This window comes from Neophocaena asiaeorientalis, unplaced genomic scaffold (genome assembly GCF_003031525.2).
Source record: "Neophocaena asiaeorientalis asiaeorientalis breed wild unplaced genomic scaffold, Neophocaena_asiaeorientalis_V1.1 scaffold30, whole genome shotgun sequence".
Taxonomy (NCBI): Eukaryota; Metazoa; Chordata; class Mammalia; order Artiodactyla; family Phocoenidae; genus Neophocaena; species Neophocaena asiaeorientalis.
In genome coordinates, this window is record NW_020174923.1 from 13577792 (window position 1) to 13592876 (window position 15085).

At 40.6% G+C, this 15085-nt stretch overlaps 1 protein-coding gene across 10 annotated transcripts in view; it reads left to right on the top strand.

Annotated features, from left to right (window-relative positions):
- BPTF (bromodomain PHD finger transcription factor) overlaps nucleotides 1–15085 on the top strand; it is a 132248-nt gene that overhangs the window by 20718 nt on the left and 96445 nt on the right. For all 10 annotated transcript variants that reach the window (XM_024760587.1, XM_024760593.1, XM_024760586.1 and 7 more), the window contains exon 2: nucleotides 12209–13031. In XM_024760587.1, coding sequence (XP_024616355.1) covers nucleotides 12209–13031 — 823 coding nt within the window. The remainder of the gene's footprint in view (nucleotides 1–12208; nucleotides 13032–15085) is intronic.

Below are 15085 nucleotides of genomic sequence, written 5' to 3' on the forward strand. Positions count from 1 at the left end.
TGCTTTTTCTGTATTTTGTCCTGAGTTTTCAGTTTAGTGGAGCCATTATCTTCAGTGAGCTTATTACTCCATCTTGGCTTGGCTTTGGACCACATTTTTCTTGTGAGCTGCATAGTGTTCCCTTGTGCGGAAGTACAATATTATAGTTTTTTGTTTTAGCCAGTTCCTTACTGGGTGGACATTTAGGTTATATACAGCTTTGGCACTGTTGCAAACAGTGCCAAAATGAATGTACGTGTGAGTTATGTTATATGGTAAACTCTTAGAAAGGGGATTGCTAGATTAAAAGGTATGTATTATTCTGTAATTTTTCATAGATATTTACACATAGTATGCTTCTGGATTTTATTTGCTATTTTTAACTTTATTTTATTTTATTTTATTTATTTTTTTTTTTGCGGTACGCGGGCCTCTCACTGTTGTGGCCTCTCCCGCTGCGGAGCACAGGCCCCGGATGCGCAGGCTCAGCGGCCATGGCTCATGCGCCCAGCCGCTCCGCGGCATGTGGGATCCTCCCAGACCAGGGCACGAACCCGTGTCCCCTGCATCATCGGCAGGCGGACTCTCAACCTCTGTGCCACCAGGGAAGCCCCTTAACTTTATTTTAATAACTATGATTGACCCATCATTTCTTTTGTGGAGGGGGTGGTGCATGTCTTTTGTTATTAGGTTTTGGTGTCACTGTTATCTTGGTTTTTTTTAAGAGGACTTTTAAAATCTTTTCTTCTTTTTCTGTCCTCTGGAATGTTTTGAAAACCATCCTGGCTGGGTGCTGTTTTAGGGGCAAGAGCTCGCTGACATCTTCTTCAGTTTCTCCCATAATTATTGGTTTGTTTTCTGTTCTTTGATTTAGTTTTGGTGTTTGGTAATCCTCTGACGGTCATCCTTTCACCCAGGTTTTAGACTTTATTAGCATTCTTTTAATAGCTTCTGTACCTGTGACAACTTCCCCTTTATCATCACCAATTTTATTTATTGTGCTTGGTCCCACCTTTTCTTGATTAGGTTAGTTCTAGTTGTGCCCTGTAGATTGCCTGTCTGTCCTCTTTACTCACTCTTCTACCTCCTCTTTGTGGACATTTGAATTTGTGACCTGCGTTCATGTTAGCTATTTAGTCAGTTTACTAGAGCTGTTAAGATTAAAAAGAAGTGTCTTAAAGTCTCCTGCTACTATTCTGTTTCTGTCCAGTTCTTCTTGGACTTCTTATAGTTTTGCTTTATATTGTTTGATGCCAATTTATTTGGTTTATTAATTCATGCAGCAACTAATTCAGGAATCTGCCATGTACCAGGAAGTGTAATAAGTACTAGGCCTGAGAAGCCAAACAAAAATGGTCCTGGGCTTCCCTGGTGGCGCAGTGGTTAAGAATCTGCCTGCCAGGGCTTCCCTGGTGGCGCAGTGGCTGAGAGTCCGCCTGCCAATGCAGACAAGGGACACAGGTTCGAGCCCTGGCCTGGGAAGATCCCATATGCTGCAGAGCAACTAAGCCCGTGCGCTACAACTACAGAGCCTGAGCTCTAGAGCCCGCAAGCCAGAACTACTGAGCCCATGTGCCACAGCTACTGAAGCCTACGCCCCTAGAGCCTGTGCTTCGCAGCAAGAGAAGCCACAACAGTGATAAGCCCGTGCACCGCAACAAAGAGTTAGCCCCCACTCACCGCAACTAGAGAAAGCCCACGTGCAGCAACGAAGACCCAACGCAGCCAATAAATTAAAAAAAAAAAATTGTCCTGGCCTTTGTGGAAGTTGCAGTCTAGTGGAGGCATATGTTAATTGAATGAAACTGTAAGGCTTTTAAGTGTGATAAAATACTATGAGGGAAAAGAGCTGAATGAATGAGGAGCTGGCCACTTGACAGAGTGGGAGAGAGTATTCTAGGTAGAGAGAACAGCTGTGGGGAGGCAGTGAGCTTTGCATGATCCAGGAGGCCAGTGTGGCTGAAGCAGAAAGGAGAGGGGGAGGCTGAGTTTGGAGCAGTAGCCAGGGCGTACCTCGCAGAGGGCCCTGTAGGTCTCAGGAAGGAGTTTGGATTTTAATCCAGGTATGGTGGGGACTCACTGAAAGGCTTAAAGTTGGGGACTGGCCCAATCATATTTACTTTTTATTAAGTTGTTCATAACTGTTATATCTTCATTGTAGACTGCATCCTTTATCATTACAAAATCTTTGTTCCATTTAGGGATTTAAAATTTTTTGCTTTGAATTAAACTTTTGTAACTCCTTTTTATTTCCATTTCCTACAAAGAGAAGTGTACCTGGGACATCCTGTTGAAAATAGCTAGTAGGCAGTTGGAAATAATGTCTCTGGAGTTCTGAAGCAAGGTCTGGGTAGAGAAATGCATTTAGAAGTCATTGATATTTGGGTGGTAACTGAGTCCACTGATAACTGGGGGAAAGCAGGAGAATCTGCTGAGGACTAAACTTTGGGGAATTTGCACGTGTAAGAGAGGTGTTTGGCAGAGGGACAACTGGTCAGGGAAATTGAGTCCTGGGTGGCACAGGAAATTCAAGAAGGGTGTTGTGGCCAAATATGTCAGATGTTTTCAAAGAGAGGCTAGGTAAAACAGGTGGTATGTTACAGCACTTTCTATCCCAGGTATCGGTTGATGTTTACAAGTTTGCAGTTAATTTAATAATCTTATTTAATCTTACTCTGTATTTAGGCTGTAACATGATATGTCCTGTTAGCTATATATATTGAAAAAATTGAAACAAATAATTGAAACAATTAGAAGTAAGGAGCTTTAGAACAGATTTTCTGAACTTTTTGCTTTTACTTTATGTAATTTCAAATATGCAGAAAAGCTGAAAGAATAGTACAATGAACACCCAGTATACCCTTCTCTTGGATTCACCGATTTTTGTTGTTTATAAATTTATTTATTTATGGCTGCGTTGGTCTTTGTTGCTGCGCGTGGGCTTTCTCTAGTTGCGGTGAGGTGGGGGCTACTCTTCCTCGTGTGTGCGGGCTTCTCATTGCGGTGGCTTCTCTTGCAGAGCACGGGCTCTAGGTGCGGGGGCTTCAGTAGTTGTGGCTCGCGGGCTGTAGAGCGCAGGCTCAGTAGTTGTGGCGCATGGACTTAGTTGCTCCGCGGCATGTGGGATCTTCCTGGACCAGGGCTCGAACCCGTGTACCCTGCATTGGCAGGCGATTCTTAACCACTGCACCATCAGGGAAGTCCCGGATTCACCAATTTTTATAAACATTTTTGCCATATTTGGTTTCTCAGTCTTTCAAAATTTTCTTTTTGCTGAAACACTGAATAGTAAGTTGTAGACATAATAGCACTTCACCTCTAAATACTTCAGCATACTCAAGACATTTAATTTAACATGGATATAACATTACATTTCAAATTTCCCCAATTGCCCTCTATTGCTGTTTTGTTTCTTTATCCAAGATTCAGTCAAGGGTCATGTATTGCTTTTAGTTGACATCTCTTTTGTTCCTTTAATATAGAGCTCTTCTGTCACTTTTGGAGAGGGAAGGGTTCTTTTGTGACAGTGACATTTTTTCATTGTCCAGGCCAATTGTCTTTAGAATGTCTCACTGTTTGGGTTTATCTGATTGTTTCCGATAGAAACACACATTATATAGAGAGTTATGGGGTCTAGAAGTATGAAAACACTATAAATATTCTTCTTAGAATTAATACAATAAAAATGTATGAGCCAAACTGAAAAATCTACTGTGGCGTCTGGATTTTAATCTTGGCATGACCTCACCCCTGGACCTCTAGTTTTGCTTCTGGGTATCATTTGTTGAACACACTTTTTTTTTTTTTTTTTTTTGGTTATTACAATAAAACATGGTCTGTGCTCTCAGGGAGTTAACAAATGAGCTGGGGGCACATGAGTAATTGCCTGTAATATAAATGCACTCACACTATAATGGAGAGCTGTACAAAGTGTCAGAGAAGCACAGTGCCTGGAGGCACAGGAGAGGACAGAAGAGGCGACATTTGATCAGGGCCTTGGAAAAGGTCTAGGATTTCTTGCAGCTTCAGCAAATTAAGGCAATATCTGCTTAAAATGTACAGAGAAGTTTTTAAATTAAAAAAGCGAGAAATTAACAAATACAGATGGTGCCCCACGGTGCATATTTTAAAAACCCAAGCATGTAGAAAAGGACCCCAAGCAACAGTTAACACTTGGTGAGTATTGTTGCCAGTTCTTCCAAAGAGCTCAGAGAAGAGAGCATCCCTATAGACTCTATGAAGTAGAATTCTATTGTGGAATTCAAAGGAGTGGGAAGTTTTGCCTTAGCAACTGTCAGGTCGTTCAGATGATGTACATAGTAGCATAATTCTTCTATTAAGGTAATAATCTGTCACATGGGCCAGAATCCTTGTTTAGTCAAGAAACTCTCTCCCTTGGGCTTCCCTGGTGGCACAGTGGTTAAGAATCCATCTGCCAGTGCAGAGGACACGGGTTTGAGCCCTGGTTTGGGAAGATCCCATGTGCCGCGGAGCAACTAAGCCCATCCGCCACAACTACTGAGCATGCACTCTAGAGCCCTCGAGCCACAACTGCTGAGCCCATGTGCCACAACTATTGAAGCCCTCACACCTAGAGCCCGTGCTCCACAACAAGAGAAGCCACCGCAATGAGAAGCCTGCTCACCGCAATGAAGAGTAGCCCCCGCTCGCCTCAACTAGAGAAGGCCCGCATGGAGCAACGAAGACCCAACGCAGCCAAAAATAAAATAAATAAATAAATTTAAAAAAAGAAACTCTCTCCCTTAACCTAGACTGTGTTGGAAATTCACTGACAAATTCTTGCTGTTTGGTTCCCGTACCCGCTCCCCACCCCCATGCAGACCACTTTCCATCCATAGCATTTTCTTCTTGTAGGCTTATTAATGTCTTTGATTAGGCTTCAGCTTCCTTTCACACCTGTCCTATTCTAATCATACCTTCTTAGGCAGCTTCTTGATTCTCTTGTTTGAGTTTCCAAAAAAGCCCCACTTTTTGCTTGGTAGTGGGAATATCCAATTTCGGTAAAGCTGTGATTTTCACACTTGGCTGCACATCAGAATTATCTGGGGAGAAAGATAAAAATACAGATTACTGAGCTTCACCTGGGGTTCTGTAAATTTGAATTGCATTTTGATACTCTTACTTTTAACAGTTTACCATGTGATTTTGCTGCACTTCTGGTTTTAGGATGGATAGTTTTCAAGGCAGCATGTCAAACTTTAATGTGTACATGAATCACCCGAAGATTTTGAGAAACTGCAAATCCTAATTTAGTAAGCCTGAGATTCTGACTTTATTTCAAGCCTCATAGATAATGCCAATCACATTTTGAGTAGCAAGCTTTGAAGGTAACTGGAATTAGTGGATTTCATCTGATGTGTATTAATTTTTACTCAACTGAATCTCAGAGGGATAACCTTTTGAGTTCCAGGGCAGTGGTTCTCAAACTGTGGACCTCAGACCAGCAGAGTTAGTATCACAATGGAATTGTTAGAAATGCAAATTGAGACTCATTCCTAGTCCTTTGAATCAGAAGCTGTTTTAATTAGAATCAGCTCTCCAGGTGATTCTGATGCGCAAAATTTGAAGGCCACTGTTCTAGGACTTCTCCTGGTAGTCCTCTATTTACATAGTGAGGAGTGAAAACACATTTCTGACATCTGCAAATAATGTAAAGACATCATTTTCTTGTGTAATTGCATAGGCTAGAGTTTGAAACTACTGATTCTTTCGGCAAAGTGTTTCAGTTTTACATATATATATTCTTTTTCATATTCTTTTCCATTATGGTTTATCATAGGCTATTGAATATAGTCACCTGTGCTATGCAGTAGGACCTTGTTGTTTATCCATCCTATATATAATAGTTTGCGTCTGCTAATCCCACACTCCCAATCCTTCCCTCCTCCACCCCACCCCCGCCCCCTGCTTGGCAACCACAAGTCTGTTCTGTATGTCTGTGAGTCAGTTTCTGTTTCACAGATATGTTCATTTGTGTCATATTTTAGATTCCACATGTAAGTGATATCATATGGTATTTGTCTTTTTTTTTTCCCTTAAAATTTATTTATTTATTTAGTTTTGGCTGTGTTGGGTCTTCGTTGCTGCGCACAGGCTTTCTCTAGTTGTGGCAAAGGGGGCAACTTTTCATTGCGGTGTGCAGGCTTCTTATTGCAGGGGCTTCTCTTGTTGGGGAGCAAGGCCTCTAGGTGCATGAGCTTCAGTAGTTGTGGCACGTGGGCTCAGTAGTTGTGGCTCATGGGCTCTAGAGTGCAGGCTCAGTAGTTGTGGTTCACGGGTTTAGTTACTCCACGGCATGTGTGATCTTCCTGGACCAGGGTTCGAACCCGTGTCTCCTGCATTGGCAGGCGGATTCTTAACCACTGCACTACCAGGGAAGCCCTGTCTTTCTCTTTCTGATTTACGTCACTTAGTATGATAATCTCTAGGTCCATCCATGTTGCTGCAAATGGCATTATTCTTTTTTATGGCTGAGTAATATTCCTGTGTGTGTGTGTGTGTGTGTGTGCGTGTGTGTGTGTATGTGTGTGTGTGCATGTGTGTGTGTGTATTACATCTTCTCTATCCATCTGTCAATGGATGGACATTTAGGTTGCTTCCATGCCTTGGCTACTGTAAATAGTGCTGCTGTGAACATAGGGGTGCATGTGTCTTTTTGAATTATAGTTTTGTCTGGGTATATGCCCAGGAGTAGGATTGCTGGATCATACGGCAACTCTAGTTTTTTGAGGAACCTCCATACTATTTTCCATAGCAGCTGCACCAATTTACATTCTCACCAACAGTGTAGGGAGGGTTCCCTTTTCTCCACACCCTCTCCGGCACTTATTATTTGTAGACTTTTTAATGATGGCCATTCTGACCAGTATGAGGTGGTACCTCATTGTAGTTTTGATTTGCATTACTCTAATAATTAGTGATGGTGAGCATCTTTTTGTGTGCCTACTAAACTCCTGATTCTTTCAGTAAATATTTATTAAGTATTCACAGCAGCAGAAATACACAGACAAAACTCCCTGCTCTTAAGGAGATTACATTCTAGTGTTGATATTATCTACTAGTTCATATATATTATATATATACATCCATTCATCCATAAGCAGTAGATAAAACTGTTTCGCATGGTTCCAAATTGTTTATCCTTTTGTAGCAATTTTTTTTGGTAGCAATTTCATTTGTTTCATGGTGTTTTTATGATTGATCCATGCCGACATATGTAACCCTTGACTGCTCTATGGAATTTTATCAAATGGGGAATTCCCTGGTGGTCCACTGGTTAGGACTCCATGCTTTCACTGCCGGGGGCCCAGGTTTGATCCCTGGTCAGGGAACTAGGATCCTGCAAGCCAAGCAGCATGGCCCCCAAAAAAGGATTCTATCAGATGAATGTTCCACAGTTTAATCGTTCCCCTGTTGATGTACATTTTGGTTGTTTCCAGCTTGATTGACCGCTTGCTTTTATACGCAATGTTCAGTGTTCTGCATATGTATAAGGAGAGTTTCTCTAGAGAAGTGTTTTTCTTTTTTTGAGGGGGTGGGTTGGGGTGTGGCTTGTGGGATCTTAGTTCCCTGACCAGGGGATCAAACCTGGGCCCTCAGCAGTGAAAGCTCAGAGTCCTAACCACTGGACTGCCAGGGAATTCCTGAGAAGTGTTTTTCAAACTGTGGGCTGCAACCAGCATAAGTTAAAAGCAGAAAGAGAATGGAATAGAAGGTATTGGAATGGGATGGAAGAGAAGATATTAATATAAGAGTAGTGCTTTGTAGAACTTTAGTTTTGGGGTAGGTGTGTACTAGATTTAAATGTAAAATGTATTTCTTACTTTGGATCATGGGCAGAAAGTTTTCAGACCCCTTCAGGGTTGTATGCACAACCTTAACCTGACTTACTGAATTGCTCTCCAAAGTGGTGATGGCTCTTACAGTCCCGAGTGTGGTATACTGGTGTCTCTGTTCTCCGTTCTTCCCAAAAGTTTGTTTGGATGGACTTTAAAATTTTTGTCCATTGTTGAGTATGAAACAGTATCTCATTGTGGTTTTAATTTGCCTTTTCCTGATGGCTAGTGAGGTTGACGTTAATCCCTTTTTTTTTAATACAGGAAAATTAATATACTTTATCTGCTAGATAGTAGATCAGTGTTGAAAATGGTAATGAGTATAATCCTCAATGGTATATTATAAATATATTTCCCTGAATAGTTGAAATATCTTGACTTGCTAGTACTAATGATTGACAGTTGAGGGGCTTAAGTGGTTTAATTTTATGAGTTTTCTCTTTATACACTGTAATCTGTGCTCAGTTCTGTTAACCCAAATCTTTGAATTTGGCAAAATGACCTTATATTTGTATTTATACAAGACCATCAGTAGCCATTACTGGCAGCATATTAATATTTTTATATATTTGTATAGATACCTGCCCAATATTTTTCTTTTAAAATATTATAATAAAAATATATGCATGTGGTATTTAAGAATATAAAAGGATAAAAAATTAGTCTTTCTTTTTTTTCCTCCATTTCTCCTCCCCAGGAACAGCTACTTTAAAAAGATTCATATATGACCTCTTCGATGTATATACTTTATTATTGTTCTCTTTTCTTTTTTTGTTTCTAATTTTGTTTCTCAAATGACATTCTAGTCATTGTTCTGTAGCTGGCTTTTTCATCTACTTGATTATATATCTTAAAGATTTCTTATTTCAGCACATGAATTTTACCTTATTCCCGCATGCGTGCCGCAACTAAAAGATCCCCTGTGCCGCAACTAAGACCTGGCGCAGCCTAAATAAATAAATTTTAAAAATTGAATCGATTTAAACTCCCAATAATGCTTCAGAATGAACTGGCCAGCATTTAATGCTAACTTGTAAAAGTGCTCACGTTGTTCAGTATGTATGTGGTTGTAGTTTGAATAGATACTATTTTGTGGTTTCCACCTAGATGATAGAATGTAGAATTTATGAACCTTTGTTTGCCTTTCTACCTTTTACCTTAGAAAGCTAACAGACTTTAGCTTAATATAAAGCTAAATGAACTGTTAAATATTAGAATAATACATGCTTATCCAAAATCTTTCAGAATCTGTGAAAGCTGATATTTTAAAATTAGATATCAAATTAAATTAGACTACTGTTACTGTCTAAGTTAATATACTGCAAAAGAGTACTATCAACAGTTTTTCTTTTAAACATTAACTGCTCTCATTGATAGTCTTGAAATGGCAATTTACTGAGTTTCTCATTATAAAAGGCTTGTATACAGTGTTAGATACTGTTTTAATCAGTACTCTTATTTGCAAGCAACAGAAAACCAACATGTTCACTTAAGCAAAAGTGGAGTGGTTTTTGGTTTGTGTGACTGGGAAATTTGTTTTTTAAAAATAAATTTATTTATTTATTGTCTGCATTGGGTCTTCATTGCTGTGCATGGGCTTTCTCTAGTTGCAGCGAGCGTGGGCTACTCTTTGTGGTGGTGCGTGGGCTTCTCACTGTGGTGGCTTTCTTGTTGCAGAACCTGGGCTCTAGGTGTGCGGGCTTCAGTAGTTGTGGCACGCAGGCTCTTGAGTGCAGGCTCAGTAGTTGTGGCGCACAGGCCCAGTTGCTCTGCAGCATGTGGGATCTTCCTGGACCAGGGATGGAACCCATGTCCCCATGAACCCATTGGCAGGCGGATTCTTAACCATTGCGCCACCAGGGAAGTCCTGACTGGGAAATTTGAATGACAGGTTCTGTCAGTACTCGTGAGTTATCAATACTTATCTCCCATTTCTGCTTCTGTCTCTTGTCCTTATTCCCTTCTTCCACAAGGGAGGTAAAGGTGGGTTAGCCACATACAGCCTCTGGCCACCTTCATGGAAAGAACGAGCTTCAGAGCACTTCTCACTCAGCATCTGAATATAAAATCCCAGGCAAGACTTTCACTGGCCTGCCTTGCCAGTGATCAGGAGGTGGAATACTGTGTTTGGGGGCCCCATCAGAATCACATGGTGTAAGGGAAGGGTAATTCTCTAAAGGGAATGATGCTAGCAAATGCTTCCAGTAAAACAAACGTGCCAGATCTTTCTTTGGCATAAGAGGTGGGTGTTCAGCTATGGAGGTGGAATGGATACCATGAATAGGTAAATTGTAGGGTAACAAATGATTCAAAGAAGGCTACGAGAATTCAGAAGAGTTTGGGGGAGTTAGAATAGTCTTTTGGAGGAAATGGTACCAGAGTTAAATCTTAGGGTGGTGGTGTTATGTTCCACACCAGTTGGTTTCTTTCTTCATAAGGTCACTTTTATTCATCTTTTTCTTCATTCCCACAGCCAGACTCTGAATCCAGGTCTTTATCTTCTGGGTAGTTGCAGAAGATGCCCTGTGTTTGGTTTGTTCCCCCTGTCCTATTCATTGTATACACTGAAGCCAGAGAAGTCTTTCTGGAACATTCTTCTCATGTCCCTGCCCTGCTCAAAAAGTCTTCATTACTTCATTCAAAGCCATCAACCTACATTACTGCCAGAATAAAGTGCTGTAAAAATGCCTACACCTAACATTTACGGATCCATGTTCTGATCCTAGATCTACTTTTTCCAGCCTTTCCTTATGTAATCCTTTACTTGGACTCTGTTTGACAGCATTTTGCATAAACAGCTGAGAGGAACACAGGGACTGTTTCTATAAGCAGGTTTGTCTCATTTGGTGACTTGTGTTTCTTCTCCTGCATTTGAGGGTATTCCTCTAGGTTCAGTCTTCCCTTTAATCCTTTTCTGCTTTCTCTCATTTATACTTTTGCAAATGAGGCCCAAATAACTTCCAGAAGACAGTGAAATGGACTGGATTACCATCGTGATGCTTATTACTAGCATGGTGATTCTGTGATTTAATTGAATCTGCATCTTTGTAGTAGATGGATATTTGCTGAGATGGAGGAGGTTTCTTTCTTACTATGTAGGCTTACCAGCAAAGTCTGGCCCAGAGTGATCCCTTGGACTTTTTTCTGCAGAAACTAATGGATATAATCTTATTTGGAAAATCTTTCCAGTGAATGAATATGGGGGGGTGTATTGTATAAAATAAAAGATCTTGACCTTTTATATTCTTTAGCATACTTTCTTTTCCTGGTGCCCTGTACCCTTTTAGTTTGTACATGATGAGAATTCACTAGATGTGAGGAGGGCACAGCAATGGGGAAGGGAGGAGGCAGTTAAGAGGTGACCAGCAACCCCAAACCATAGTTAATAAAACTTAGTTAATAAAACAATAGCACAAAAATAAATTTAATGTTAATTGATCTCATAAAAAGTCTGCTATTTAAAAGTACATTTCCTATTCTGTAAATATCATTGGAAAGTGTAATAATAATAATAATGCAGGCATGGGCATGGCAGTTCTGGAGAAAATTGTTTCTTTCCATAAGTTTCTTATTAATACCTCATAGACTTGTTCAGAGGATTAAATGAGATCTGCTTGCTTGTTATGAACTAAGGTCTCAAATGCTATATATTGATACATTTACATACATATATATTCCTGGACTGTACATTTCATAAATTGGCGAACAGGCACGCCTCCTGTTGCTTAATTTACAGCTAAAAAATATCATCTGTTGTCTGTTTCCTAAGTGAGCCCCGCTCCCCCTTTTTCTCCCAGTATTGGAACCCTGCTTCTCTTCTCTCTTCCTTACTTCTTCTTCCTTTCTGTCTCAGCCCTAACCTTGTGCTTCACTGTGGAACTCCCCATTATATGGCTCTCAGGAAGAACTGGCCAAGGAAAGGGTGCGCTGCACCAGAGAACTTCCTGTCTGATTGCTGAGAGGCATTTCTTAGTGCAGCTGGCACCATGTGAGATCTGTTACGCCTGTTCTCTTCTTTGGAGATGTCTTTTTCTTATTTATGTCCTTGTCAGATCTTTCACAAATGCACTGTTATTTTTTATCATGGTTATCTGTAAACCAGTTAACCCCTCTAGGTAATTGAGAACTGATTATAATTGTAATTTTTTTTTACTTCTAGTTTGGGATATAATGAGAACACTTTAAATTTAGATTTTCTATAGACTTAAAGATTAGAGCTAAATCATTGCTTCTTGGTATTATTTTAACTTGACAGTTACTGGAAAAATAGAAGTATGCTTCTCTCTTTTTGGGGCTATATGTCCAAATAGGAAAAACCTTAGTTTGTAGAAATGATGTATTGATTTGTAATTATACCATTTCTTTATTTACAGGTAGGCGAAAACCGAGAGTACATCGGCCTCGTTCTCCAATATTGGAAGAAAAAGACATCCCACCCCTTGAATTTCCCAAGTCCTCTGAGGATTTAATGGTGCCTAACGAGCATATAATGAATGTTATTGCCATTTATGAGGTACTGCGGAACTTTGGTACAGTTTTAAGGTTATCTCCTTTTCGCTTTGAGGACTTTTGTGCAGCTCTGGTGAGTCAAGAGCAGTGCACACTTATGGCGGAGATGCACGTAGTGCTTTTGAAAGCAGTTTTGCGTGAAGAAGACACCTCCAATACTACCTTTGGACCTGCCGATCTGAAAGATAGCGTGAATTCCACGCTGTATTTCATCGATGGCATGACGTGGCCAGAGGTGCTGCGGGTGTACTGTGAGAGTGACAAGGAGTACCATCATGTCCTTCCTTACCAAGAAGCAGAGGACTATCCTTATGGACCAGTAGAGAACAAAATCAAAGTTCTGCAGTTCTTAGTCGATCAGTTTCTTACCACAAACATTGCTCGTGAGGAGTTGATGTCTGAAGGGGTGATCCAGTACGATGACCACTGTAGGGTTTGTCACAAACTCGGGGATTTGCTTTGCTGTGAGACCTGCTCAGCAGTGTACCATTTGGAATGTGTGAAGCCGCCTCTCGAGGAGGTGCCAGAGGATGAGTGGCAGTGTGAAGTCTGTGTAGCACATAAGGTTCCTGGTGTGACTGACTGCGTTGCTGAAATCCAAAAAAACAAACCATATATTCGACATGAACCTATTGGATATGACAGAAGTCGGAGGAAATACTGGTTCTTAAACCGAAGACTCATAATGTGAGTAAATCTGGTCTTAAATTTTTGTATGTATTTAAAATTAAGCCAACTTCCTTCATGATTGATGTAGAGCTGTGCTGCTGATGTGATATAAACCTTGGTGATTTAATAATGAGTTGTATAGTTTAATAATTTCTAACTTGAAAGGATATGTACATTAAAACAGTTTTTAAAATTGTAAGGAAAGAAGGGTGTATGAAAAAAAGCAAAATACACACCATTGTACTCAATGCCTAGGATGGAAAGCAGAATGTTACTTACTAGGTGGGATGCCACATGCCATTGTGGGCCCTTCCCCCGTTAGATTCCCTGCAACCCACCATGAGGTAATCTGCATCCTAACTTTGGTGTTAGGATTTTCTTGCTTCTCTTTTTAGTTTTACTATATTTGTATATAAAATGGAGCAGCAAGAACAAAGAAACTGTTTAAGGAAAGATCAGTGCTGCCATGATTGGTTGTAGCCTCCCAGGAGAAGCCCAACCTGAGGGTTTTCACGAGATTCTTCCAGGCAGGACAGTGGGAAGGGTGGGGGGAAGTCTGGGGAAGTGAGGGTGCTTGGCAGGGTTGTAGTGTGGACTTGGTTTTGGACATCCTGTAGAAGTATGGTCAGAGGGAGTGGGTTACTTTGTATTTTCAGCTTCTAAAGCTTTTCTTTTTAAAATATTTTGTTCATTCATTCATTCGTTTATTTATTTATTTTCTTTTGGCTGCACTGTGTGACACGTGGGATCTTAGTTCCCCGACTAGGGATCGAACACCCTGTACACCCTGCAGTGGAAGCGCGGTGTCTTGACCACTGGACCACCAGGGAAGTCCTCAGCTTCTAAAGTTTTCAAAGCCTTCTTCAAGCTCTCAGAATTAGGTCAAATCAGAAAATTTGTGGTGAGATGAAATGAAAGAGCAGGCATAGAGAGGAGAGAAGGAACTTCATCAGCACATGGTCAGGCCAAGCCAGGTACAGAGAAGTATCTTAGCCAGGTGCACCCTTAGTTTTTAAAGATGGTACAGAGTAAACAGCGAATTTCAGAATTTTGTACAGTTGTCTTCTTGTAGTGTTGCTGTTGAGAAATCTGAATCCATTCATTGATTCTTTGTATATAACCACTTTGGACTTAACTGGAAACTTGTAGAATCTTCTCTTTGCCTTCAGAGTTTTCTGCAGTTTCCGAGTGATAGGGCCTTGTGTGGGTCTGTTTTCATCCATTGTGTGTGTGGTGGGCACTTGCAATCTGACAGTTGAGTCAGTTCTGAGAACTTCCCTTGAGGACTTCCTCCTCTCCTTTTGCCTGTTGTATTTATCTTGAACTATTACTTTATTGAATGTTGAGCTTCCTATTTTGGTCTTCTGATTTTATCTTTTCACTCCAGTTTTCCTCTTTGTCTTTGTCCTCTTTGGAATGTGTGTGTGTGTGTGTGTGTGTGCGCGCGCGTGTGTTACTCAATTTTTCTAGATTTCCTTATCTTGGTCTTCAAGCCCTACTATTTATTTTTTATATTCTATCACATTTTTATTTTCTAAGAGCTCTTTTGTTCTTAAAATCATCCTCCTTTTTAAAAAATAAAATCAAATCTTAGTTTTTTGTTTTTTGGAAATAATAATTTCTCTTACTTTCGAGGATGTTATTGATAGTTTTTTCATGTGTTTTTCCCCACAGTGAATGGTCTGTGTTTCTTCCAGGCTGCTGCTTCCTGCTGTGTGTATTGGTCTGTCTCTTCCATCCTCAGATGTCTATTAATCCTTAATTTTCTGCTCCTGATTAGCACTGCGGGATTATACAGCTGATTGGAAGTTCTGAGCAAGTGTGTAGGCCATATCAATTTTGAGCTTAATCGTTGGGTGATTTTCTTAATCTTTTTTCTTGGTGGTCCCTGATGTCACTCACTATCTTTAGTCCTTCCTTCTGAGCTGGTCAGGTGACCCAGAGAGGCCTTCTCTGGTGTTCTGCTTGGAGCATGAGGGTCTGGCTGGCTGGGTGGTGGAGGCGGGCTGCATTTGCTATGCACACCGCATTTACTGTGTACATAGCCACTCAGTACCTTGGTTTTCTGTACA